Genomic DNA, 23,556 nt, shown 5'->3' on the forward strand with positions numbered 1-23,556 from the left:
AAGCAATGGCAGGAAGACAAGGACATGCAGTATTATGGGAGTGAGACTAACAAAATCATTCTAGAAAGTAATTGGTCAGATTAACTACATGCATGCCCTCTGCCCCATCAGTTCCACTTCTTGGTGGACAAGCCAAAGGAATAACACACAGGTGAGTCCATAACCAGACAGGTATAATGGCATTCTCTGCAGTACAATCCGTTGAGGGGCTTGAGGCAAAGGGCTTGTAATAATCGTTACAATCATGGGCTAGAAATATACATAGTAACACGAATGAGTCTTAAAGAGTGTCGGTGAAAAAGTGAAACACGAATGAGGTACAGAGCACCATTTTCACTGGGTCAAATATGTATAAACCCAAAATCATAGTACACATTTTAGAACACCTTACAAACAAGAAGATACAGATGAAACACAATAGAAGGACTGCTCAAGAGCAGAGGTGGGGAAGAGGGCAGAGAAGAACGAGCACAAAAAGAAGTGAATAGGGCTTCCCTGGTGGCGCAGTGGTTGAGAGTCCGCCTGCCGATGCAGGGGACGCGGGTTCGTGCCCCGGTCCGGGAGGATCCCACATGCCGCGGAGCGGCTGGGCCCGTGAGCCATGGCCGCTGAGCCTGCGCGTCCGGAGCCTGTGCTCCACAACGGGAGAGGCCACGACAGTGAGAGGCCCGCGTACCGCAAAAAAAAAAAAAAAAAAAAAAAAAGCGAATAGAACAAGAGAAAGGCCTGGCACAGAACAATGACAGTAATGTGCCATGAGGTGAGGAGTTTGATTCACTCAACTTTAACACCTGAGGTTTTGCACAAAAATAATACAGTACAAAGTTAATTCCACTACTCTGCATGCAGCTCCATACAATTCCTGTAAGCTTTTAAAACCAGTGTGTCTTCATCATTTAAACAGGACAATGTTTTCAGCAACTTAAGAAATTACTCAGTTAAGATACAAATGAACTTATTAACAAGACAGAAATAGACTCACAGATATAGAAAACAAACTTATGGTTACCAAAGGGGAAAGGGGGTGGGGGAGGGATAAATTAGGAGTTTAACAAATACACACTACTATATATAAAATAGGTAAACAAGGACCTACTGTATAGCACAGGGAACTATATTCAATAGCTTGTAATAAACTATAGTGGAAAAGAAACTGAAAAAGAACATATATATATGTGTGTATATATATATAACAATCATTTTGCTGTACACCTGAAACACTGTAAATCAACTATACTTCAATAAAAAAAGAAATTACTCAGTTAATTCTGTTTTGAGAATCTAATTATGTCTCCATTTATAAATACTAGAAGAAGTATAATAAAAGGCAATTAAGCAAAGGAAACAGATTTATCAATTCACAGGGCTACAAGTTGCTTGGAGCTAAAGCTAAAAGTCAGATGCATAAGAAGCAATGTCACTTATGTTGCATTTGACAGCATGATTTACAAGCAGCAGTGACATGAGGCCGTAAGGTTGGCAAAAGATTTTTAAACATTGCATTTAAAACCAGTATTTTGTAGGACTGATCCGGAAACAGTCTGGTATTCTGACAAGTATAGCCATCTGCATACCATGGTTGTAAGTTTTTTTAAGAGCAGAGTATGAGGAACCCAGGCATTTTTAAGACTCACGGGTGGATGCTTTGATGCTGCTGAAGCTTTGGGTTTTGTAGCACAGTTTAAGCAGTGCCACGCTGACCTTGGAGACTGAGGGAGGAGGAGGGGTGGGAACAAAACATCTGTGACCTAGGCTCAAACTCACACAAATTCTGCAGCTGCTTGGTTATCTGCAGAAGCCCACGTGACAGGACTAAGAACACACTGTCCTTCGCTGAGGCACCTACCATCAGTTCTTTGGTAAATTCCTTCCAACCACCAAAGGACAAACAACAGAAACAAAACAAATGAAAAATCTCTTCCTCTGCCTTACTCCTTCCCAAAACCTTCCTCCAGTTTAGCCAAACCCACTTCCCTGCCTTTGAGGGGACGGCCTGCCTCCTGGCTTCTTGCCTGCATCAATATTTTCCATCTCTACAGCACAGGAGATAACTTTTTTTCTACATTATGGAAATGCTGTGCCCAGTCAAGAAATTTTAAAAGATGTGAAAAGTTGTCACAGTGTATCTTAATCCAACTATCTTTAATTTTCAGAAATCATAAAGACATTAAAAAGGGGCTATCAGAAATTCAAAATGAAGCCCAAAATAATTTAGGCAATTCATCTGAAGTCTAAAATCCCATGAGATAAGTGGTATATTCAATGGACTTGTCCCTCTACTCTTCTTAGTGTTTTTCCATTTGCTTAGTCACCATGGAGGGTACAAAACACAGAAACACACTGTAATGTAATATTCTAGTGCAAAATTTTCTCCATCCTGTAAAGCTTTTGGCTTTACAGAACATGAGGTCATAAACAGGGATGCTACAGTGTTTAAAAGAATCAGCAATTTGTAGCTCCATTTGTAAGAAGGAGGAAAGTAAATCCTTACGAATTAGATTTGCTTGGCAGGAAAAATGTTGCCTCTTCAGATGTGAACAAGGACCTCTTTTTGCCCCAGTTGGCAGGAAGGTCAAAACTAAATTCTGTTGCAACTTAACTCATCTCGGGCCCTGGTACATTCAATCCCTGTTCTTTTTGCAGCAAAGACCCCTGCATGGGCCTTAGTAGGATTTAATTTAGAATTCTGGCACGTCTGCGAGACACCAAGATAGGAACAACAAAAGGTGTAGTTACATGAAGAATTGAGGTGGTTTTGAGAAAGAACGGAAAGATGATTGTACAAACTGGGTCAGTGATGATGTGTCAACATAGGAGAGGAGCTGCCATTTAGCCTGTGTCCCTCAGGGTGGCCTGTGACCCCCTGGGCTCACCCTTGCTGGGGATAAGTGCTACTTTTCCGATTTTACCATTCATCCATTCCAATGAATTTTGGTGGGACGTGCATCAATTTTGGTGGGATGTGGTGGGAAAGAAAGAAAACTGAATTTGTAAAATTTTAATTCATTTATAAAGGAACTCCATTTGTAGTATATGGAAAATCACATATTTTGAAAATATGCACAATATAATTATGTTCCTTTACAAAGTGGCTTTTTATCTTAAGAATATAAAACATATTTTTAAATGAACGTAATTCTATCTTATCATGATTTTAGTTTATAATTGGAATATTGCACTTGAAGTTTCTATAAAATTACACTAAATTTAGGTAACTTTCATCTGTCTTGTCTTTTCATCAACGAGCAGGCATAAAATTATATTATCTTAACTGGCTATCATTTGAAAATCTCTTTGATTTTGTAATTATATATAAAATTATATAAAAAAACTATAATAAGGTATTTCTTTTTATGTATTTATTTGGATCTTTTAGTTGCGGCATGCGAACTCTTATCTGCGGCATGTGGGATCTAGTTCCTTGACCAGGGATTGAACCCGGGCCCCCTGCATTGGAGTGTGGAGTCTTAGCCACTGGACCACCAGGGATGTCCCAATAAGGTATTTCAAAATACTCCTTCATCTAAAATTTTTCTTACTTCTAATGTTGGGATGAACGGTTTACAAAATATGTTAAAAAATATTCCCGTCCCCTGGTGCTTGTAAGTAGTGATAATAAAATTGAGATGATCTGACAGGTTGCTCTATTAATATCAAATAACTATACCAGCTGAAGAAGAAAACAGAATATTTACACCAAGTACATTCACTAACATAAATGTGTCTGTAGTGAAAAATTATATTTACATATTCATGTTCAATTGATGTGAAAATAGATTTTGGGAAGGACATGAGTTTTAGCTTCTATAACTTGATAGTTTGGACATCCTTCCTAAGGAGCTCAATCTACTTTATTAGCAGGGGACATTTTTGTTTCTGAGAACACTTGGGGGCTGTGAGGTAGATAAGGAATATTTATAGAATTTCAGATAATTAGGACCCACGTGAACAGTATGTACAGCAAACCCACTGCAGAGGGAGGAATCTCCAGGCCCTGCCTGGGGCCCTTTGCCTGTAGCTCCTCATGGCCGCCTCTGTACACAGCGAGAACAGTATGGGGTTTTGGACCCATGCATGTGGATTAGCTTCCACCCTGAAACCTTGAAACCAGAAGCAACTTGACCCCTACAATATGAGTATCAAAAACACTTTCTGTAGCAATAAGAACAGCAAGAATACAGGATACATTTTAGGATGAGAGGAAAAGAAATTATTCAAAGATCCAGAACTTTAGGGTTTCTCCAGGTTTTTTGAAGATTGTGAAAGAATAAACTTGCGATGTTCAATAACACTCTCTGCTCCATTTTTGGAAGTCCTCTTTTGGAAATATTCTCATTCACAAAAACAAAACAGATTTTTTTTTTTTGGTTTCTGACCCACACCTCAAATTTTCAAAAGGATATTTTATTTTAATTCTTTTAAACGCTAGTATTTATTATCCCTTAATCAATCAACCAACCAATACATTGTCAGAACAATTAAAGATTCAAACTTACTTTTATCTGGACAATTTTAATTTCATCAAATCTTATATCAGCGAGAGATTTCCTTGTCTGGCCTCTTCGGTGTCCAAATTTACACTTATTTCTCATCACTTGTTCATCATCTTCTATGGGTCTTCGAACATATTTAAAACGATCTTTGAGGGCTCGTTTCCATAAAAACTGTGTAAAATTATAAAACAGGGCAGTTAATCTTCAAAGAGATTGGAATAATCCTATATAAACAAAATCTTTGTCTACCACCTTTGGGCTTGAAATTATTTTCCCATCACTGTAATAGAAATAATATATCTGTTCTTCTATTTATCCTCACAATAATCTTGTGGTAACACTATAAATATATACATATATTGATATTTTGTATAGTACATAGCTATATATGTGTGTGTGTGTATGTGTGTAGTTATATACAATGTCATATAGCTAAATATACTAGCTCTTGAGTCTAGATTTCCTAATTCCTAAAATTGGATACCTTCCACTCTAGTGTCTCCACAATGCACTCCACTTTCCTGTTGGATTCTAGAAAAGAACGGATACTGGCTCATGCATGTGTGGACCGACACGCTTTCTTTAAATGCATCATCAGATGGAGCAGCCTGTGCGACAGAGGAGAGGAAGAGACGGTGCCATTTGGGGAACTGCCAAGAGCTGTGCATGGCAGGAACAGAGAGCTCAAGAGGCGGAAGGGTAGAAGACGTAGAAAAGAGAGAAGTCAGCCCCATCCTGAAGGGCATGGTTACCCCAAAGGTAATCTGGAACCAGATCCTTTCAAACCCCTCTCTGTGGACAGAGATGTTCTCTTCTAGAGCAATGGTTCTCACAATTCTTGGAGGATCTGTTAAAACACAGGTTGCTGGGTCCTACCCTCAGAGCCTCTAATTCAGTAGGTCAGGAGCAGGGCTGAGGATCTGCATTTCTTCCAAGTTCCCGAGGGGCGATGCTGATGCTGCTTACCCAGACTCTAGAGATTCTGCTTCAGCAGGTCTGAGAGGAGCCCAGATGTCTGTATCCTTTAAAGCTTTGTAGAAAGTGGCTGCAGAGCTGGGTTAGGAAGTCCTCTTAGGCCACATTGAGTGGGAAGTGTGGATGGTCAGACTGTGCTCTGGGAGAATCTGTCTGGCGTGTGGACAGCTTGGAAGGCCAGAGACATGTTTAACAACTTGGGGACACACCTGGGCTTCTTCCTCAACACACCAACACTGCCAACATTCTTTCCCTCTGCTGGGCCTTTGGTTTTGGCCTGAAAAGCTCTGTCCCTCTCCTCGCCTACCCTGCTGGTATCTAGGTAAAGCTTGCTCTGTTTCCAGATCTCAGCTCAGCCATCACTCCCTTACAGCCTCCCTAACAGTTCACTTCCCTTGGTTTTCAGGCTCACCTTTCCTTGTCAACACTTATCACACTGGTAGTTTACCCTCATCTATGTGATGATTTTGTTTCTTTTCTTTTTTGTTCTTTTCATTCTTCCTCTATTCAAATTTCCCCTTCCTTTCTTCCTTCCTTCCATTCTTTCCTTCTCCTAGGCTGTGAGCACATGAAGAAGGTCTTGAGTCTACTTTGCTCACCAAACCCAGCACAGTGCTTGGTGCATCTTGGAAACTATAAACACTAGATGCCTTGTGTCTGTCCTCTGTGAAGTACATGGATCCAGGTGCTGAGCAACAGACTAGAAGCAAGACTCTGAGTCTTGGACTTGCTTGGTAAGTATTTCACTGTGTGAGGAGTGGCCAAACCTGAGCCTCAAGGCTTCTTTTCAGCCCCTCATCTTCCCTGCAATGCCATGCACTTGAATAGGCCCAAGAGTGGGTGCAGGGAAAGAAATGGCCATTTGTAGCTACACAGGCCCATATTTGCCTCCTAGTCTTGGCCACTAGATGGGTTAAGTCACTGGGTGACTTTGGGCATATCTTATGAGCTCAGGCAAATGGCAATGCCACTGAGATCATGTTAGTCCAGTGTCTGGCACTTAGATTTTGTCATTCCCGGTTCCTCGGTTTAAGTCTCAATAAGAGCTATTCCCTGCCCCTGAGAAACCACTGGGACCTAAGTTGGAAAGACCCAGGATCCTGGACTAGCTCCAGTACGTATTAGCTAAGAAATCTTCAACAAGTAATCCCTCAGCCTTAGTTTCTTTAACTATAATGGAATAAGAAGATTAGTCCTGTCAACTGCACTGGGTTAGGGGGAGACTCAAATGAAGAGCTACTGCATGGAAGACATTTGTAAACTAAAGTGCTGCTCATAAAACCCTTGGCAGCCCTGGTGAGGAGTACTGGGGCTTGGGGGTTGGGAAGGCAGCTTCGGCCCCAATTAAGCGCCTGGGTATGTATGAGTCAGAGGTGCTTCCTCACCTCCCACAGGCTTGTGGGTCTGGACACTGCCGCTGCTGTTTTACAACAGCACAGAAATAATGGATGGCTTGTGTTTTTCTTAGCCCTGAAATCTGAACTAGTACAAATACATTTTTTTCCCCCTCATGTTTCCCACAGCTCTTAAGGGTTTCTACACCTGCGGATTTGTTGGGAGGTATCACAGCAATCAACTGCTAGGACAGTTTTAAATCGCCAATGTCTTCTTTCCAGCCTCTCCCTTCTCTCCTTAGTAAGTATCGGATAGGAACAAAAAAAGGGCCAGTCAATGCAGTGGTCCACATGAGCACTCGATCAAGGGGTGCGCCCTGAGCATCTGCTACCTGCGTGGCACAGGGAATTCCTGACACAGATGCCACAATAGAGGATCTTTTTGTCATTGAACAGTCATCCTTCTTCTCCATGCTTTTCCAGCTAGAGGGGGTGTGGAAAGAGCTACATAGACACAGCTCTCCTCCAATCACTCTGAAATAAAACACAACCCTGAAGTTATGGCCTCCTGAACGGATATGTGAAAAGTCCACACACCACCAGCAGATCTTCCCCTAACATTGTAAAGCCAAATATAATCTTTAGGAAATATTTAGACAAACCCAAAATGTGAATCATCGTACAAGGCAACTGGACTAGGCTTGTCCAAAAAAAAAGTTAGGGAAACTATCCTAGAGACAAAAAGAAATTAAAGAGACATAGTAACTACATGGAATGCATAATCTTTGATTAGATGTTATAGCCAAAAATCCATTTTAAAACTTTGTTCAATAATTGAAGAAACAGGGATATGGATTGTATATGATATTATGCAATTATTGTTAATTCTTTTGGTATAAAAATGGTATTGTGGTTAGGTGGGAGATTGTCCTTATCCTTATAAGATATATGCTGGGGTATTTAGGAGTGGCAACTGTGACTTGCTTTTTTTCAGATGCTCAGTCAAAACAAACAAATAAGTATGAGAAAGGAAAAGTAAATGTGGCAAAATGGTAATACCTAGTGAATCTAGATCAGTGATTTTCAATCATCGGAGATTTTGCCCCCCGCCCAGGATACATTTGGCAATGTTTGGAGACATGGTTGGTTGTTACATCAGTTTGGGTGAAGGGGTACTATTCACACTTAGTGAGTGCCAGGGATGCTGCTAAGTATCCTACAAGGCAGAGGACAGCCCACACCACAAAGAAGTATCCACCCAAAACGCAATGCTGCCCAGACTAAGAAACCTTGAGCTACATAAAGGGTATATATGGCTGCTCACTGCAGCAGTCTTTCAACTCCTGTGTAGATTTGAAAACTTTTGAAATAAAAAGTTGAGAATATCAGTATCTTGTAATAACCTATGGTGGAAAATAATCTGTAAAAAATATATATACACATAAATATAACTGAATCACTTTGCTATACATCTGAAACTAACACAATATTATAAATCAACTATACTTCAACTAAAAAAAGTTGAGAATAAAGTTAGTCCTAAAAATGACCAAATGCTTCCTTGCTGTGTGCATGCTCTCTCGCTCTCTCTCTCTCACACACACACACACACATACACACACAGTGTGTATCTTGAAGACACACACTATGTCTTCAAGAAAGTACAGCAAAAAATTCTTCTCAGAGATATCTGCTATAATAAGGTGCAAAAGACATCTATCTTATTTAGATAAGACTACCAATGTATGCGCATACAGCATATAGAGATATAAGGACTAATAGACAGCAAATCTTATGTACACAAAGCTATAATTCCCCACAATTGTCCCTTAAATCATATAGTTCCAGTGTCACAATACACTCAATTTTTTTAACCATCTTAACTATTTTTAAGTGTACAGTTCAGTAGAGTTAAGTATACTCACATTGTTGGGCAGTGGATATCCCAGGCTTTTAAAGCCAAGACACTTGCAGACCCAGAGAACAAAGCTTGTATTGAAACCTCTAGAGCAGTGTTTCCCAGCCCTGACTGCACATCGGAATCATCTGGGGAACTTTAAGGTGCCAGGGTCTCTTCTCCAGAACAACTAAACCAGAATCTCTGGGGATCCTGATGTGCGCCCGAGTTGAGAACTGCTGCCCCAGAACACCTCCAGGATCTGTTTTTGTCAGAACAGCAGAGATGTGAGAGGGCCAGGTGAGGCTGCAAGTCAAGACCTCAAAAGCAGACCACTTCTCCACTGGGTCTAAACAAAGGCAAGAACCACTTTATTGATGAAAGCACTGATGTAGGTGCAGTCACAGCCTTCTCTTTCCACGCATCACATCTCTTAAAGATCCTTCCTAGAGACTCATCTTTACACATGAGCTTCCAAACAGCTTTCAGAAAGAGACAGAACGATGATGACACAGAGAGAGAAAGAAGATGAAGAAGGATGAGGAGGGATGAACAGGTGGCACACAGCGGATTTTTAGAGCAGTGAAAATAGTATAGATATACATGATACAATAATGATGGACACATTTGTCTAATGGCATAGAATGTACTACGTTAAGTGAAACTTAACGTAACCTATAGACTTTGGGTAATAACGATGTGTCAGTATAGGTTCATCTACTGTAACAGATGTACCCCTCTGGTTGGGGATGTTGATAATGGGAGAGGCTGGCATGTGTGGGTCAGGAGGGAGATGGGAAATCTCTGTACCTTTCACTCAATTTTGCTGTGTACCTAAAACTGCTCTAAAAAATAAAGTGTGTGTTTTTTTTTAAAGAAAACAAAGGAACACAGAGAGATACAGAGAAGTCATCAAAAAGAACAGAGCTAGAGGGGATAGAGAGAGATAGAAAGAAAGACCAAAACTTAGAACAAAACAGGGACTGACAGCAAGAGACAGAAGAGACGGCCAAAGGAACAGAATCAGAGAGAGACCAGACACAGTCAGAGAAATTGACAGAGAAAGAGAAACAGATAGACCCAGATAAACAGACAGAAAGAGACTGAGGAAAGGGGAAAGAGGCATGAGATTACTGGACAATACAAGGCTCTTATTTTAAGAAATGTTGAGAGAAACAGAAGGGCTCCACATTGTCACTTACAAAGCCACAGCCGTCCTCATCCAGGAAAGGGTGGGCCTGCAGCAGGGCGTTGACCACGTCGTTATACTGCTGGGTGGTGGGGTACCTGTTCGGTGCGACAGGGAGGATATTTTTCAGTTTAAGAAGCCCACGTTCCTCCTCATAAGATGAGTCTAAATTACATTCACTTTTCTTCAAATCGTTCTATATGACAATGTAGACATTCAAATATTGGGCAACGTTGGACTTACTACCAATATGTCATGCAAAATCTGAAGAGAATCGGTTCCAAAGGAATTCAAGTCTACTCTGAAAACACACCCTCTACCGAAGCAGCAAGTCTGCCCTGTTATTACTCACAGCGAGCCTTCCAGATACTTCGTCATGTCAGCCTGGAGAAACTCAATAATCCGTATCCTCATGCTGTGATCAGGACACTTCTGTTCTGCTAACATGCATTTGACATCATGAGGAAACTCTGGTAAAACATAGGACTTAGTCCATTGTAAGGCTTTATTCCCTGTTAGAACCTGTTTCACATTCCTTCTGTTAAATAAAAACACACAAAGAGTGAAATTCTGCTTCAAATATATGCAACTTATTAATTCTCTACACCCTGAGAACTTATGATAGAAACCACTTTCTTGAGACCTAAATATATGGAAGTCATCAATCCATCTTCCATCCAATCATCTACCTGCAAATGTTTGAGGCCTCATCGGGTATCTCTGTTTTCTTTCCCTTTGCACACACACGAATACTTGTCATCCTGGAGAAAAATGTCATAACAGTATAGACTATAGAATAAAGTCTGAAGTTGGAAAGAATATTGATCCATATATCTTGAAGAGTTAATATGTAATGCACAGCTCAAAACTAAACAAGGTATCTAACTAAAAAAAGAGTAAATTGCAATTCAGCAAGGCAAATGAGGCATACGATAAAGTCTTAGCACCTGATTCAGAAAATTCTTCTAATTAACTTATTTGGCTTCTGTTTGTAGTGAAATACAAGAGTCACTTAATGTAGTTGTTCTTGGCTATTTTAATAAGGTAAACTTGGTCTCTAAATTTAAAATAAGTATCAGATATTCTGATCCATTCAGAGTAAGTTGCTACAAAAGGCTATAGAAAATGATAGCTACAGAAAGCAGATCATTTTGCAATCCATGGTTGCCTGGGGCTGGGAATGGAGTGAAGATTGACTGAAAAAAGGACACCAGGGAATTTTTAGGGTGATGAAAGCATTCCAAAATGGATTGTGACAATGGCTGCACACCCGCATAAATCTGCTAAAATTAACTGAGCTGTATACTTTAATGGGTGAATTTTATGTTATGAAAATTATACCTCAATAAGGTTTTTTATAAAATTAAATATCAGAACCACTTTAAAACCTTAAAGTTAGTGATTGATCCAGTGTATAAAAAGTAAAATTTCCAAGCAAGTTACCAGAGACCATAGATAGCTTTTAATCCATTTCACTAATAGGATTGATTGGAATGGAAGTGAAGTAATAGAGGCAAACCAAGCAGAAGACAAAGAAAGATTTCCTAAGTTAACTTAAGCAGGTTAATTTTCTGGTACAGGCGTGGAAGCCTTAGTAGTCCAAATAAAATTCAGATGAGCTTTGAAAGGCCAGGTTTCCTTTAGAATTTTAGGTCATATTTTGTAAGAATGCAAGAGGTATAATGAAACATGGGGAATAAAGAAAAGAGGAGAAAGAACTCTCCTCTCTTTTCATGATAAGCTCTTTCTCCTTTTTTTCCCTCTTTGGCAATAACTGCATCAGCGATGAAAATATGCCCTGGCTAAATGAGCACACCGATAATTTCAACGCTGGCTTCAGTACAGCAACAGGCCGTTCCCAGAAGAAATTTTTGCCTCAGCCCAAATTATTTTCCAGTGTTCCTCTCTCATTTCATTCATTTACTCAACCAATATTTATTGGGGGTGTACTAGGTGGCAAAAACTCTTCTACAATCCCTATTTCCTTTCCTATTCTATTCTATTATTTCTTTCTCCCATGATCTCTCCCTTATCTACTTAAACCGAGGGTGTAACGTAATGGCAAGTTTTGTTTGCTGTATTTTGTGCCTTCCCAAGATTTTTGAAAGGTGCTCAACTGTGCAGGTGTTAAACTTGGTTTCAGTACCAGATTTTAACATCTATCTCCTTTTCCTCAGGAGTTTCAAGCTAATTTAGCTGCATGACCCCTTTAGACTTGTGAGGTTGCCATGTCTTGTTTAGTACCACATCAATGGACAACTTCCACATTCCAATGCTATAAAATAAGGCTGGAGGCAATTTTTACCTTCTTGTTCCATATATTTTTTCTGTATGTCTTTTCAACATCAGGGTAGGCACTATGTATAGCATGGTCTAACTAATCAGAGTCTATTGCACTAAACAGTATGTATGTAGAGTTCATATTTGTAGTAAAATAAAACTTACAATAAGGTTAAGCTGACACATATGATAATTAATAGTATTATTACTGCAGTATGTGCTAATTTAAAAAAATTATGAGGTGGAGGTTCTCATGAAAAAGCTCATTGACTGAGTGGAGTCAAGACGGCGTACTAGGAGGACGTGGAATTCGTTCTCCTCACAACTAGGGCACCTACCAGGCACCAGTGGGGGACCACAGACACCTAAAGGGATGGGAGGAACCCCCAGTGTCCGGGTAGGATGTGGGGCGTGGGGGGAGTGCAGGAGGAGGAGAAGTGGAGGCGGGATTGGACTAGTGCCCCTGAGCGGCGGCTGGGGGAGGGGAAGGGATCCCATGCCTGCAGGGGGAAATTCGGGAACCACTGGGAGGGCAGAGGATCAAAAGGGAGCATGGCCAGGTTTCCCCTGCCCACTTGGACCCCCAGGAACCTGCTAAGATCCCAAGCCTGATCCTCTGCCCACCTAGACTCCCTCCAGCCACATGGGTCCTAAGGGAATGGGAGGGAGGGAAGGGGGAGCAAAATTAAAGGCCGGACCTCCAGGACTGGCACCCTGAGGGGTGGCTGGGGGAGGGGAGGAGTTCCAACACCCAGCGGGACCCACCCATGGTTAGGGGTCCAGGGTCGACAGGGGAGACCCTGGTGGAGACTGTGGGGGAGGCGTGTGAAGAAATGGAAAGGAATGGGGCCAGCGCTTTCCCTGTCCACTTAGGCTCCGGGGAGCCTGTTGGGTCTAAACCCCACCCACACACCCTCACCCAGGGCCCTACCTCCAAACTCGGAACTCCACACTCCAGAGGCCCTCCTTTCCATGCACTGCCTCTCCCCTCCCATTCTGAGCAGGTCCTAAGCAGAGGCCTGGCCCCACACTCAAAGGTCACCCCCCACCTGCCTAGGTCCCGCCCCACCTTAAACCCCACCCCCTGCTTAAATTCCCCACCCATAGCCAAGGTTTTATTTTTTTCTTTATTTTTTCTTCTTTTAGACTGGGGTTCTGTTTTACCTTGTTGATTCATTGTTGTTGATACTTTTATATTTTTATTTTTCCTAATAAATCTCTTATTTTTCTAATTTTATTTTATTCTTTTTACTTTGTTAGTGATCTCTCCTTTTGGCTTGTTCCCCACCCCCCCACACACACCTTTTTTATTTTATTTTTTTCCTTTTTTCTGTTGTGGTTTTATTTTACCTTGTTGCAGTTGTTTCAATTATAGTTTTATTTTTCCTGATATATCTTTTATCTTTCTAATTTTATTTTATTTTTATTCTTTGATATTGCACTGGTCCTTTTTTTCTTTCGTTCTTCCTTTTTTTTTTTTTTTTTAACCATGCCAGGAAGCTTGCAGGATCTTGGTTCCCAGGCCAGAGGTTGGGCCCGAGCTCCTGTGGTGGGAGCTCCGAGTCCAAACTGCTGGACTAACAGAGAAACTCAGACCCCAGGGAATATCAGAGTGAGGCCTCATGGAGGTCCTCATCTCAGCACCAAGACCCGGCTCTATCCAACTGCCTGCAAACTCCAGTGCTGGACGTCTCAGGCCAAACAAGCAGTAAGAAAGGAATACAGTACCACCCATCAAAAAAAAAAAAAAAATGAAATGACAAGAAAATTTGTAACAGATGAAGGAGCAAGGTAAAAACCTACAAGACCAAATAAATGAAGACGAAATAGGCAACCTACCTGCAAAAGAATTCAGAGTAATGATAATAAAGATGAGCCAAAATCATGGAAACAGAATGGAGAAAATACAGGAAACATTTAACAAGGATCTAGAACAACTAAAGAGCAAACAGTGAGGAACAACACAATTACTGAAATTAAAAATACTCTAGAAGGTATCAATAACACAATAACTGAGACAGAAGAATGCATAAGTGAGGTGGAAGATAAAATGGTGGAAATAACTGCCAGGGTGAAGAATAAAGAAAAAAGAAGAAAAAGAATGGAGGACAGTCTCCGGGACTCTGGGACAACATTAAACGCACCAACATTCGAATTATAGGGGTCCCAGAAGAAGAGTAAAAGAAAGGGTCTGAGAAAATATATGAAGAGATTATAGTCGAAAACCTCCCTAACATGGGAAAGGAAATTGTCAATCAAGTCCAGGAAGCACAGAGAGTACCATACAGGATAAACCCAAAGAGAAACAAGACAAGACACATATTAATCAAACTATCAAAAATTAAATACAAAGAAAAATATTGAAAGCAGCAAGGGAAAAACAACAAATACCATACAAGGGAATCCCCATAAGGTTAACAGCTGATCTTTCAGCAGAAGCTCTGCAAGCCAGAAGGGAGTGGCAGGACCTATTTAAAGTGATGAAACATGAAAACCTACAACCAAGATTACTCTACCCAGCAAGGATCTCATTCAGATTTGACGGAGAAATCAAAAGCTTTACAGACAAGCGAAAGTTAAGAGAATTCAGCACCACCAAACCAGCTTTACAACAAATGCTAAAGGAATTTCTCCAGGCCAGAAACACAAGAGAAGGAAAAGACCTACAATAACAAACCCAAAACAAGAAAATGGTAATAGGAACATATATATCGAGAATTAACTGAAATGTAAATGGATTAAATGTTCCAATGAAAAGACATAGACTGGCTGAATGGACACAAAAACAAGACCTGTACATATGCTGTCTACAAGAGACCCACTTCACACCTAGGGACACATACAGACTGAAAGGGAGGGGATGGAAAAAGATATTCCATGCAAATGGAAATCAAAAGAAAGCTGGAGTAGCAATTCTCATATCAGGCAAAATAGACTTTAAAGTAAAGACTATTATAAGAGACAAAGAAGGACACTACATGATGATCAAGGGATCAAGAGGAAGATATAACAATTGTCAATATTTATGCACCCAACATAGGAGCACCTCAGTACATAAGGCAAATGGTAACAGGCATAAAAGGGGAAACTGACAGTTACACAATAATAGTAGGGGACTTTAACACCCCACTTTCACCAATGGACAGATCATCCAAGATGAAAATAAAAAAGGAAACACAAGCTTTAAATGACACATTAAAGAAGATGGACTTAATTGATAATTATATGACATTCCATCCAAAAACAACAGAATACACTTTCTTCTCAAGTGTTCATGGAACATTTTCCAGGATAGATCATATCGTGGGTCACAAATCAAGCCTTGGTAAATTTAAGAAAATTGAAATCATATCAATCATCTTTTCCAACCACAACGCTATGAGACTAGATATCAATTAAAGGAAAAAAACTGTAAAAAAAATACAAATACATGGAGACTAAACAATACACTACTAAATAACCAAGAGATCACTGAAGAAATCAAAGAGGAAATCAAAAAATACCTAGAAACAAAGGACAATGAAAACACGATGACCATGTTTGGGATGTGACTTATGGGATGCAGCAAAAGCAGTTCTAAGAGGGAAGTTTGTAACAATACAATCCTACCTCAAGAAACAATAAACACCTCAAATAAACAACCTAACCTTACACCTAAAGCAATTAGAGAAATAGGAACAAAAAAATCCCAAAGTTAGCAGAAGGAAAGAAATCATAAAGATCAGATCAGAAATAAATGAAAAAGAAATGAAAGAAACAAACTGAAAACTCGTTCTTTGAGACGATAAACAAAATTGATAAACCATTGGCCAGACTTATCAAAAGAAAAAGTTTCCCTCAATCTTCTAGGCTCATCTTAGCCCTCTCCCCAGGTGGATTCTCTTCCCCACTCTCCTGCCTCTTGGGTGGTCTTTCTTGTCTGAATCTCCCACGTGGCCCGGTCCAACACTGGCCCTGTGAGTAGTCATCTTATGTCTTGGCTCCTTATCTGTTTTGATTTCCCTATGTCATTGTTGAGTGGAACAGTTTGTTAACAAAAATGTTGTAGAAAGTTTTAGGAACATTTGAGAGAGATATAAAACATTAAATGTAACATTCTATGACAGATAAACAAAGGCAGACATTACTTCCATAAACTTGTGTTTTCATACATGAAATTGAAGTGTCACATCACTAAGTCTACAAGTTTGAGATATGAAAACTAGTGGGACCCAAATGCAAGAGAGGCAGATCTGGGGATTGGAGTAGAGTCCTCTGTATATACAAAGCGTACCTAGGAATTAGATTGTGGCTGTTGAGAATTACAAGATGATCAAACACCACCGAAAAAAACGTCCCAAAGAAGTTTTCTCAGTTTCTCACCAGGCTTCAGCTGCATCGCACGTGGATTCTTTACAGAACAAAGGGCAGAGTTCACATCACACTCAACTGACTTCTGGTTGACTTTTGGAGTCGTTATGAATCATGCCTGCTTTCCTAGAATTTAGGTAACAAATGACACCTTTTTCTAGCGGCCCCAGCTTGGAGATAATCCGCTACCTGGAGGGATTGTGATGCTTTTCTAGTCTTGTAAAATGGTATTGCTTTCTGGTCCTCAAGGAAGAAGGGCAAGAGACAAGTGAGGACTTTGCTGTGAAGAACAGCCTTTCTTGCTACTGGTCTGAGTCTTCACATCTAAAGCACCACTACCGTCAGCAGTAGTACCCCCACCACCGGAAGAGAAAGCAGTGACAAATACCATGCTCTCCAGGGACCTAACTGAAAGACTGTGTTCCACAAGCCTACATTCATTTTATTCTTTTCCACACCCAAGCTTGCAGACTTTATACACTGAAAATGGTATATATTGGGAAGCCCAGTTTTTATATTATCAACTCTGGAACTAAATGTCATGTAACCCCAGCAACATCTAAAAGTTTCAGTGTTTTTGGAACATAGAAGAAGAGAAAGAAAGCTAGAGGAGGCTTAGACATTTGTTTAAAGAACTTGCTATCATCTTACCATAGGACAGAAAAGGACCTCATCATGCATATCTTCAAAAGAGGGACCAAATTTCACCAAACTACAAAGTTAAACAGAAATATTGCTTCTGTGTTCTGATGCCAGTACTCTGAGAATTACCTGCTTTACTTTACCTTGGCAAGACTTTCCACTGCTAAGGAAACAAAGTAAACAAGAAGTTCTGAAAAGTCCAATAAAGAGATACATGCCAATGAGCAAGGTGAGACGCCATCTCTGAAAATAGTGAACAATGTCACTGCAAGACACGCAAGGACCATGAAGGAAATGCTGCTTTCTTGCTGCAACTGATGGTAACGACCACTACTTCAGAACATGTTTGCTCCACATTCTCAGCATTTTGATGATTGCTTTTAATTTATGTTTTACAGCTCTGGGCTATCACAGCTGCTATTTAATCTATGAGACTTCCGGAAGAATTTAGTTTCTGAAAGGCATGTGTGAACACATAATCAGGCACAAAGTAGAGGTAAAGATGTGGATGGCATCAGGCACTCTGCTGTGGCACAAACAGGCACCTCTCAAATCCTCCCGATCCTTGCTTGCCAGTGCGAGATTCAAGACCCCAGGAACTTTTGGGGCCCTGACTAATCAAGCAAAGAAGCATAAAATACATAAATCTTTTATTTCTTCCTATTCCCCAATTCTTCTTGGTATTGAGAGATGGACAAAGACCCAGAAACTTCTGGCCTTTACCCTCAATATTTACACTTTAGTAGCATGACAGTCACAAAAACAGATCTCATGGAGCTATCATGTCTGAGTCCCTCTTTCTTTTTAATTCCTCATTCATACAAAAGAAAAAGAAATGAGACACTACCTACACAATTGTTGCAAAATGGTTGAGTACTACTATGTTGTAGTTCGGATTTATCAAAATCTGGTAGTTCAGGGTTGAATGGATCTAGGGCAGCTTTTTATAATCCACCTGTATACTACTAGATTTTGAATCCTGACCTCACACTGAACAGCATACATCCTCAGAGCATCTTCTAAACGGAGATGGAGGTGTAAAATTCACTTCTCAAATCTGGCCCAGAGTGCTGGTTTTATGTGCCTCATGGAAAAAAAAAAAAAAAAGACTGACAGTCTTCTCCCAACTGTGTGTCACCTAGGCTGTGGCTTGCCAGTTCCTCCACTATGTAACAACATAAAAATAAAAGTTTCCTATTTGTAAGGATTCAAGTAACTTGATTTATACCAGATTACCATTAAACTGGGCGGCTTAAACCATAAACATTAATTTCCCACAGTTATGGAGGCTGGATGTTCCAGATGAGGGTGACAGCAAAGCTGGGTTCTTGATAAATGCCCTCTTCCAGGTTTACAGAAGGCTGTCTTCTTGCTGTGTCCTCATGTGCCAGAAAGAGAGCTAGCTAGCTTTCTGGACTCTTCTTATAATGACACTAATCCCATCCATGAGGGGTCCACTTTCATGACCTAATTACCTCCCGGAAGTCCTCTCCCTCCAAATACCATCATATTGGGATTAGGGTTTCAACATATGAATTTTGGAGGGACACAAGCATCCAGTCTATTGTACACCTCCAGAAATGACTTGCTACTACTACACAGGGTAGTCCTAGGACAGCCTGGCATTTCTTAGGGGGTCTGTTAGAAATGCTGAATCTTGAGGCCCACCCCGACCTACTAAATTAGAATCTGCACTTTAATAAGATTCCTGGGTGGCCTTTAATTACCTTTGAGTTTGAGGAACACTGGTCTAGGGCCCTGCTATATTTTGTTTAAGTCCTCCAGGAGAATCTAATGTACAGTCACGGTTAAAAAGCACTGTCTTGTCCATTGACACAGCACAGAGGTTCCTCACCTCCCTAACAGCACCTCTCATCATTCCCAGAAAGTCCATTTCCTCTGCCTCTGTCTCTCACATTCCAAAAATACTTATTCCAAATAGAATGCCCTATTCCGTTTCAGGTGCCTGTACCTTTGCACATGCTGTTTGCTTTGCTGTGAATGTCCTTTGCTTATCTTGCTCCATCTTCCTTCAGATGAAATTCTAATCATGTTTCAAAATCCTCCCTCAGTTTTTGTGCAGACTTCCCCCAGGGGCCTTCTCCATATTCACTTCCCTGAAAGTCTTATTTATCCTTCTTCTGTGCTTTTTCTGTACCCTGTGCATATCTATTTCTGCATCTCTTTCTCAATATTGCAGTTATTAACTTATGTATCTTTCTTGTCAGACTCTGAGTTCCCCTAGGCAAGGATAAAATTGACCCCGCTTCACCCACTGTCTATATAATACCTAGCTCATGGGATATATTTAGTAACTTTTGGACTGAACGAAAGGGAAAAAGAGACTAGAAATCCAGCTTATTTTGATCTCTCCGAAGACGTCCCATTAGATTTAATGGGAATGGGCAGCAGTCAGAGGGTTATTTATCAGTCATGTCAGCCCAACTGTCCCTGATTTTGTAATTCCTGTTTGGCTGAGTGCACAGATATCTTCCACTGAAGGAAATTTCGGTTCCAGCTCGTTTCATTTGGGTCTCTGCTCAAGCATTACTTAGTCAAAGTTGAAGGACTTAACTGAAAACCCCGTCTGAAATAGAACCCTCCTGTAGCTAACACACACATATGCACATACACACACTGATCACTCTCTATCCCCCCCCTTTTTTTCTTGGCATTATCGGCCTTCATAGCACTTGAACATATTTACAATGTAATATCATATGTATTTGTTATTCCCCCCACGATTAGAACGTGAACTCCGTGAGCTGGGAGGCTTGGTCTGCTCCGCTCACCCCTGTACCCTCTGTGTCTACCAGTGCCTGGCACAGAGTAAGCACTCAGTAAGTATCTACTATGGAATGAATGAATCCTGACTTACGTAAGACAGCTTTAAGTCAGTATTTCCTAAGGTGTTTCCTGTAATGCTAATAGTTGTTGCACAAAGAAAGAATTCTGGGCCAGACCGAGTGAAAGGGGTTTTCTTACTGTAGGACTCCTCATAGCATTTACTATGTTAATGTACACTGGGAATCTCCAATCAAGGACTAGAGTTACAATATAACACTTCCAAACACACAAACCTTAGGTATGGGGTGTTCTATACACCTGTGGGGTAGGAGATGTGGGATCCTGCACTTCACTCTGAGGGATCCTTGTTGTTTCACTGACCTGGGATTCAGCATCTAAATGTGACAATTTATCACCTACGTTGTCTTTGGTGCAATTCACTGAACCTCCCTTTGTTACGACATGCTGGATAAGACGTGCTGCCCCTTATCTGAGCTGTGTGTGTGGCAGTGACTACAAACAATACATTAAGTGCGGACCCACTGACATTCTCCCTTCTGAGCATAGGCGGGTACGTAAGATCACGCTACAACATCTTATAGCAGTAGCCAGACCCAGAAAAACATCATCGTTAAAATAATTTTTAAATATGAGTGAAACTGTGACTAATTTATAATTACACCCAAAGGCTGAAGCAAAATATCCGCATGCATACATTTAAAGTTCAAGCCAAGTGTTTTTAAAGTGACATTTAGGAAACCTCCACCTGTTTATCTGATTTCATGCCTTACTAGGTACTAAAAGGGAAGCAAAGAGTTTCAAATAGTGTAGAGGAAAAACGAAGAATAGCATAGAAAGAAAGTCTTTCTAAAGGATCGCCAACACATGTTGAGGATGGGACCTTAGAGGCCTTCCATCAAGAAAGGGCATTTAAGAAATTCGGTAAAGAGCACGGGATCACCTATCACCAAAGAAAACAGCACTGTGTCACAGCACCCTAGTGTTTCCTTGGGACTTGGAATTCATCCACTGGGACACACACATCTTTTCAAGGGCCAAAGTCACGTGAATGTCCTGCCTCTACAGCCTTCTTTGACTTCTTGTCTGCAAATAATCTGGATGGAAAACACATGTTCATTTTAGGGAACTTGGGAAAAAATATCACGAGAATGATGACGGCCACCTTGTATGGTGTGATAACAGCTGCCAGGTACCTTAATTGTCATCTCACGGGCAGGTGGGTGTCCCCATCACACATTGTTCAGAGACCACCTGGAGAAAAGTGAAGAGTCGGGATTCCCACCCAGGTGTGTGAGACCCCAAAGCTGGCACTTGGTCCACCATCCCTCCCTGCCTCGTGCAAGCAGTAGCCAAGCATCAGCTTTCTAGCCTGTTATGTGTGAGTGGCGCATAAACTCCTGGAGTTTAATTCTGCTAAAAAAATTAGCATATTCAGCAGGAATTGTATCAAAAAGGTCTAAAAAGAAATTGATGCTATTCAGATATTTATCCTGTCCCATGAAGATACATTCAGTCTTTCATTGGAGCGTGCATCCTCATTTCAATTAAAAACTCCTATTTAGCCCCTGTGTGTCAGGAACTATGCCAAATGCTGTGTTTACAAGGACAAAAGGGCATGGTCTTTGCCCAGGAGGTGCTGCTAAGGAAGGAATACAAACTTTAAAGGGATCAGTTCCATTATCTAGTTTTACAAGGGAAGCAAGAGAAACGTAGAGGATAGAAGGGCTCCCTGCCTGACCTGGAATATCAATGGAGGGGCTTCCTTCCAAAAGAGGGATTTTGCGCAGTCTTCAAAAATGAGCAGGTAGGGAAGGGAAGGGAACAACACAGCCTGACCCAGGAGCCGTGCAGTAGGATCTTAATCAACACCTGTTGAATGAATAGCACCCTAGGCAGAAGGGCAGGAGGAGGGGATCAAGGGTGGCTCCAGTGATTTTTTTGTGTGTGTGTGGTACGCGGGCCTCTCACTGTTGTGGTCTCTCCCGTTGCGGAGCACAGGCTCCAGACGCGCAGGCTCAGCGGCCATGGCTCACGGGCCCAGCCGCTCCGCGGCATGTGGGATCTTCCCGGTCCGGGGCACGAACCCGTGTCCCCTGCATCGGCAGGCGGACTCTCAACCACTGCGCCACCAGGGAAGCTCGACTCCAGTGATTTTTAACTCACACGGCTGGATGATGGAGCCACTGTGTGAGATAGGACTTGGGAAGGGAGAGAATCTTCTGTCCCGCTCCATTCCGCAGCCCTGGACAAAGGGCAGGACCAGAGTGAAAATATTTAAAACAGGTTCCCCTGCCTTGTCCTCATCTGCCCACACATAGCTGATTGCCCAGGAGGGGACATCTGATCCACAACAGACCCCTCAGGTCCTCTTCCCCAGATGCTGAACTAAGCAACACTGAAAGGCTGAGTCTGTTGGCTGGAACGACCTGCGCTGTTTTCAGGGAGAACTTCCTCTGGAAGCAGTGCTATGGCCAGCCAGTCTGAACGGGGCAGAGCAGCCATGAGTAGTAGGATAACCCATCCTCACAGGAAGAAGCAAGGGACTGAAACAGATGAGGAAGGCAGAAGAGAGACGGAGACAGCCATCATGTGGATCCATGAGAGGGAGGGACAGCTTCAGCCCCAGCTTTCTAGCCCCAGTGCTTCTGTACCCAGGGCACTGGGTTTGAGTACATTTGTATTTCTTACACCTATATATATATGCTAAGGCAAGGGACATGAGCTCATTTCTGGACATGTTTAACTCTGCGGTGCTTGTGGATAGTGATGGGTAGAAGGTGGTCATATAGATTAGGAGAGACTTTATGATTAGAAGAAAGATCCCAGAGTATTGGCTCTGGTTTCCAAACCCTCTTATTTCTCTCCATTTCTAACCCAATTCTGTTTTTTTCCATGCCAGACACTATAAAGAATGAGAAATACCCTGAAGCACAGGCTGTGTCTTTGATCAGCCTCGTGAAAAAAAGGGGAGTAATAACCCTGCCTGGCCAGCATCGCAGGACCACATGAGAATGGAATACCATCAGAGGGCTGAGGAAGAGAAACGACCTAGAGAACTTGTAGAAGGTGGCATCCTCATTTCCCACAGGCAGCAAGTAGGGAGAGGAAAGAAGTCCTCAGGCAAGTGGGATTACTGCCTGGAGGAGTGCAGTGTAGATGGCGGTACACTGAGTTCTTTCCAGGTGCTTCCACTGTGCTTAGCACCGAGCAGGTATTATCTGTTTTTAGGTAATGGTCCTCACAGAAGCACCATGAGGCATGCACTGTGTTCATGATTCCTGTTTTGCTGTTTGGATACTGATTCACAGCGGTGTTAGGGTTGGACCACTGGGACGAATCATCACTCCTCCTGTCTCTGCAGGACAGTCAGAGAAGGCCCGCCTGCTTTTGGCAGCTTCCTGAAGGGGTCGCTGAGGACGCGTGGCTGACTCTGCACACCTGGATCCACATCAGAGACAGCACTTGGGACCAACAAGCACTCATGAGTAGAAAGGAGGTGAATGAAGCCACCACCGAAATGTATTCACATCTTCTGAACCATAGTTCAGACCAGGAAGACCACGTAGGACATCGCCCTCTACCTCCTTG

At 41.6% G+C, this 23,556-nt stretch overlaps 1 protein-coding gene across 1 annotated transcript in view; it reads right to left on the bottom strand.

Annotated features, from left to right (window-relative positions):
• Nucleotides 1–23,556, bottom strand: part of SAMD3 (sterile alpha motif domain containing 3) — a 43,319-nt gene that overhangs the window by 14,610 nt on the left and 5,153 nt on the right. The window contains exons 5-7 of the mRNA XM_029224216.1: nucleotides 10,241–10,426; nucleotides 9,902–9,986; nucleotides 4,497–4,664 (exon numbers count right to left, since the gene is read on the bottom strand). Of these exons, the coding sequence (XP_029080049.1) occupies nucleotides 4,497–4,664; nucleotides 9,902–9,986; nucleotides 10,241–10,426 (439 nt within the window). The remainder of the gene's footprint in view (nucleotides 1–4,496; nucleotides 4,665–9,901; nucleotides 9,987–10,240; nucleotides 10,427–23,556) is intronic.

The sequence above is a fragment of the Monodon monoceros genome, unplaced genomic scaffold, assembly GCF_005190385.1.
Source record: "Monodon monoceros isolate NGI ecotype Baffin Bay Population unplaced genomic scaffold, NGI_Narwhal_1 Super_Scaffold_15, whole genome shotgun sequence".
NCBI lineage: Eukaryota > Metazoa > Chordata > Mammalia > Artiodactyla > Monodontidae > Monodon > Monodon monoceros.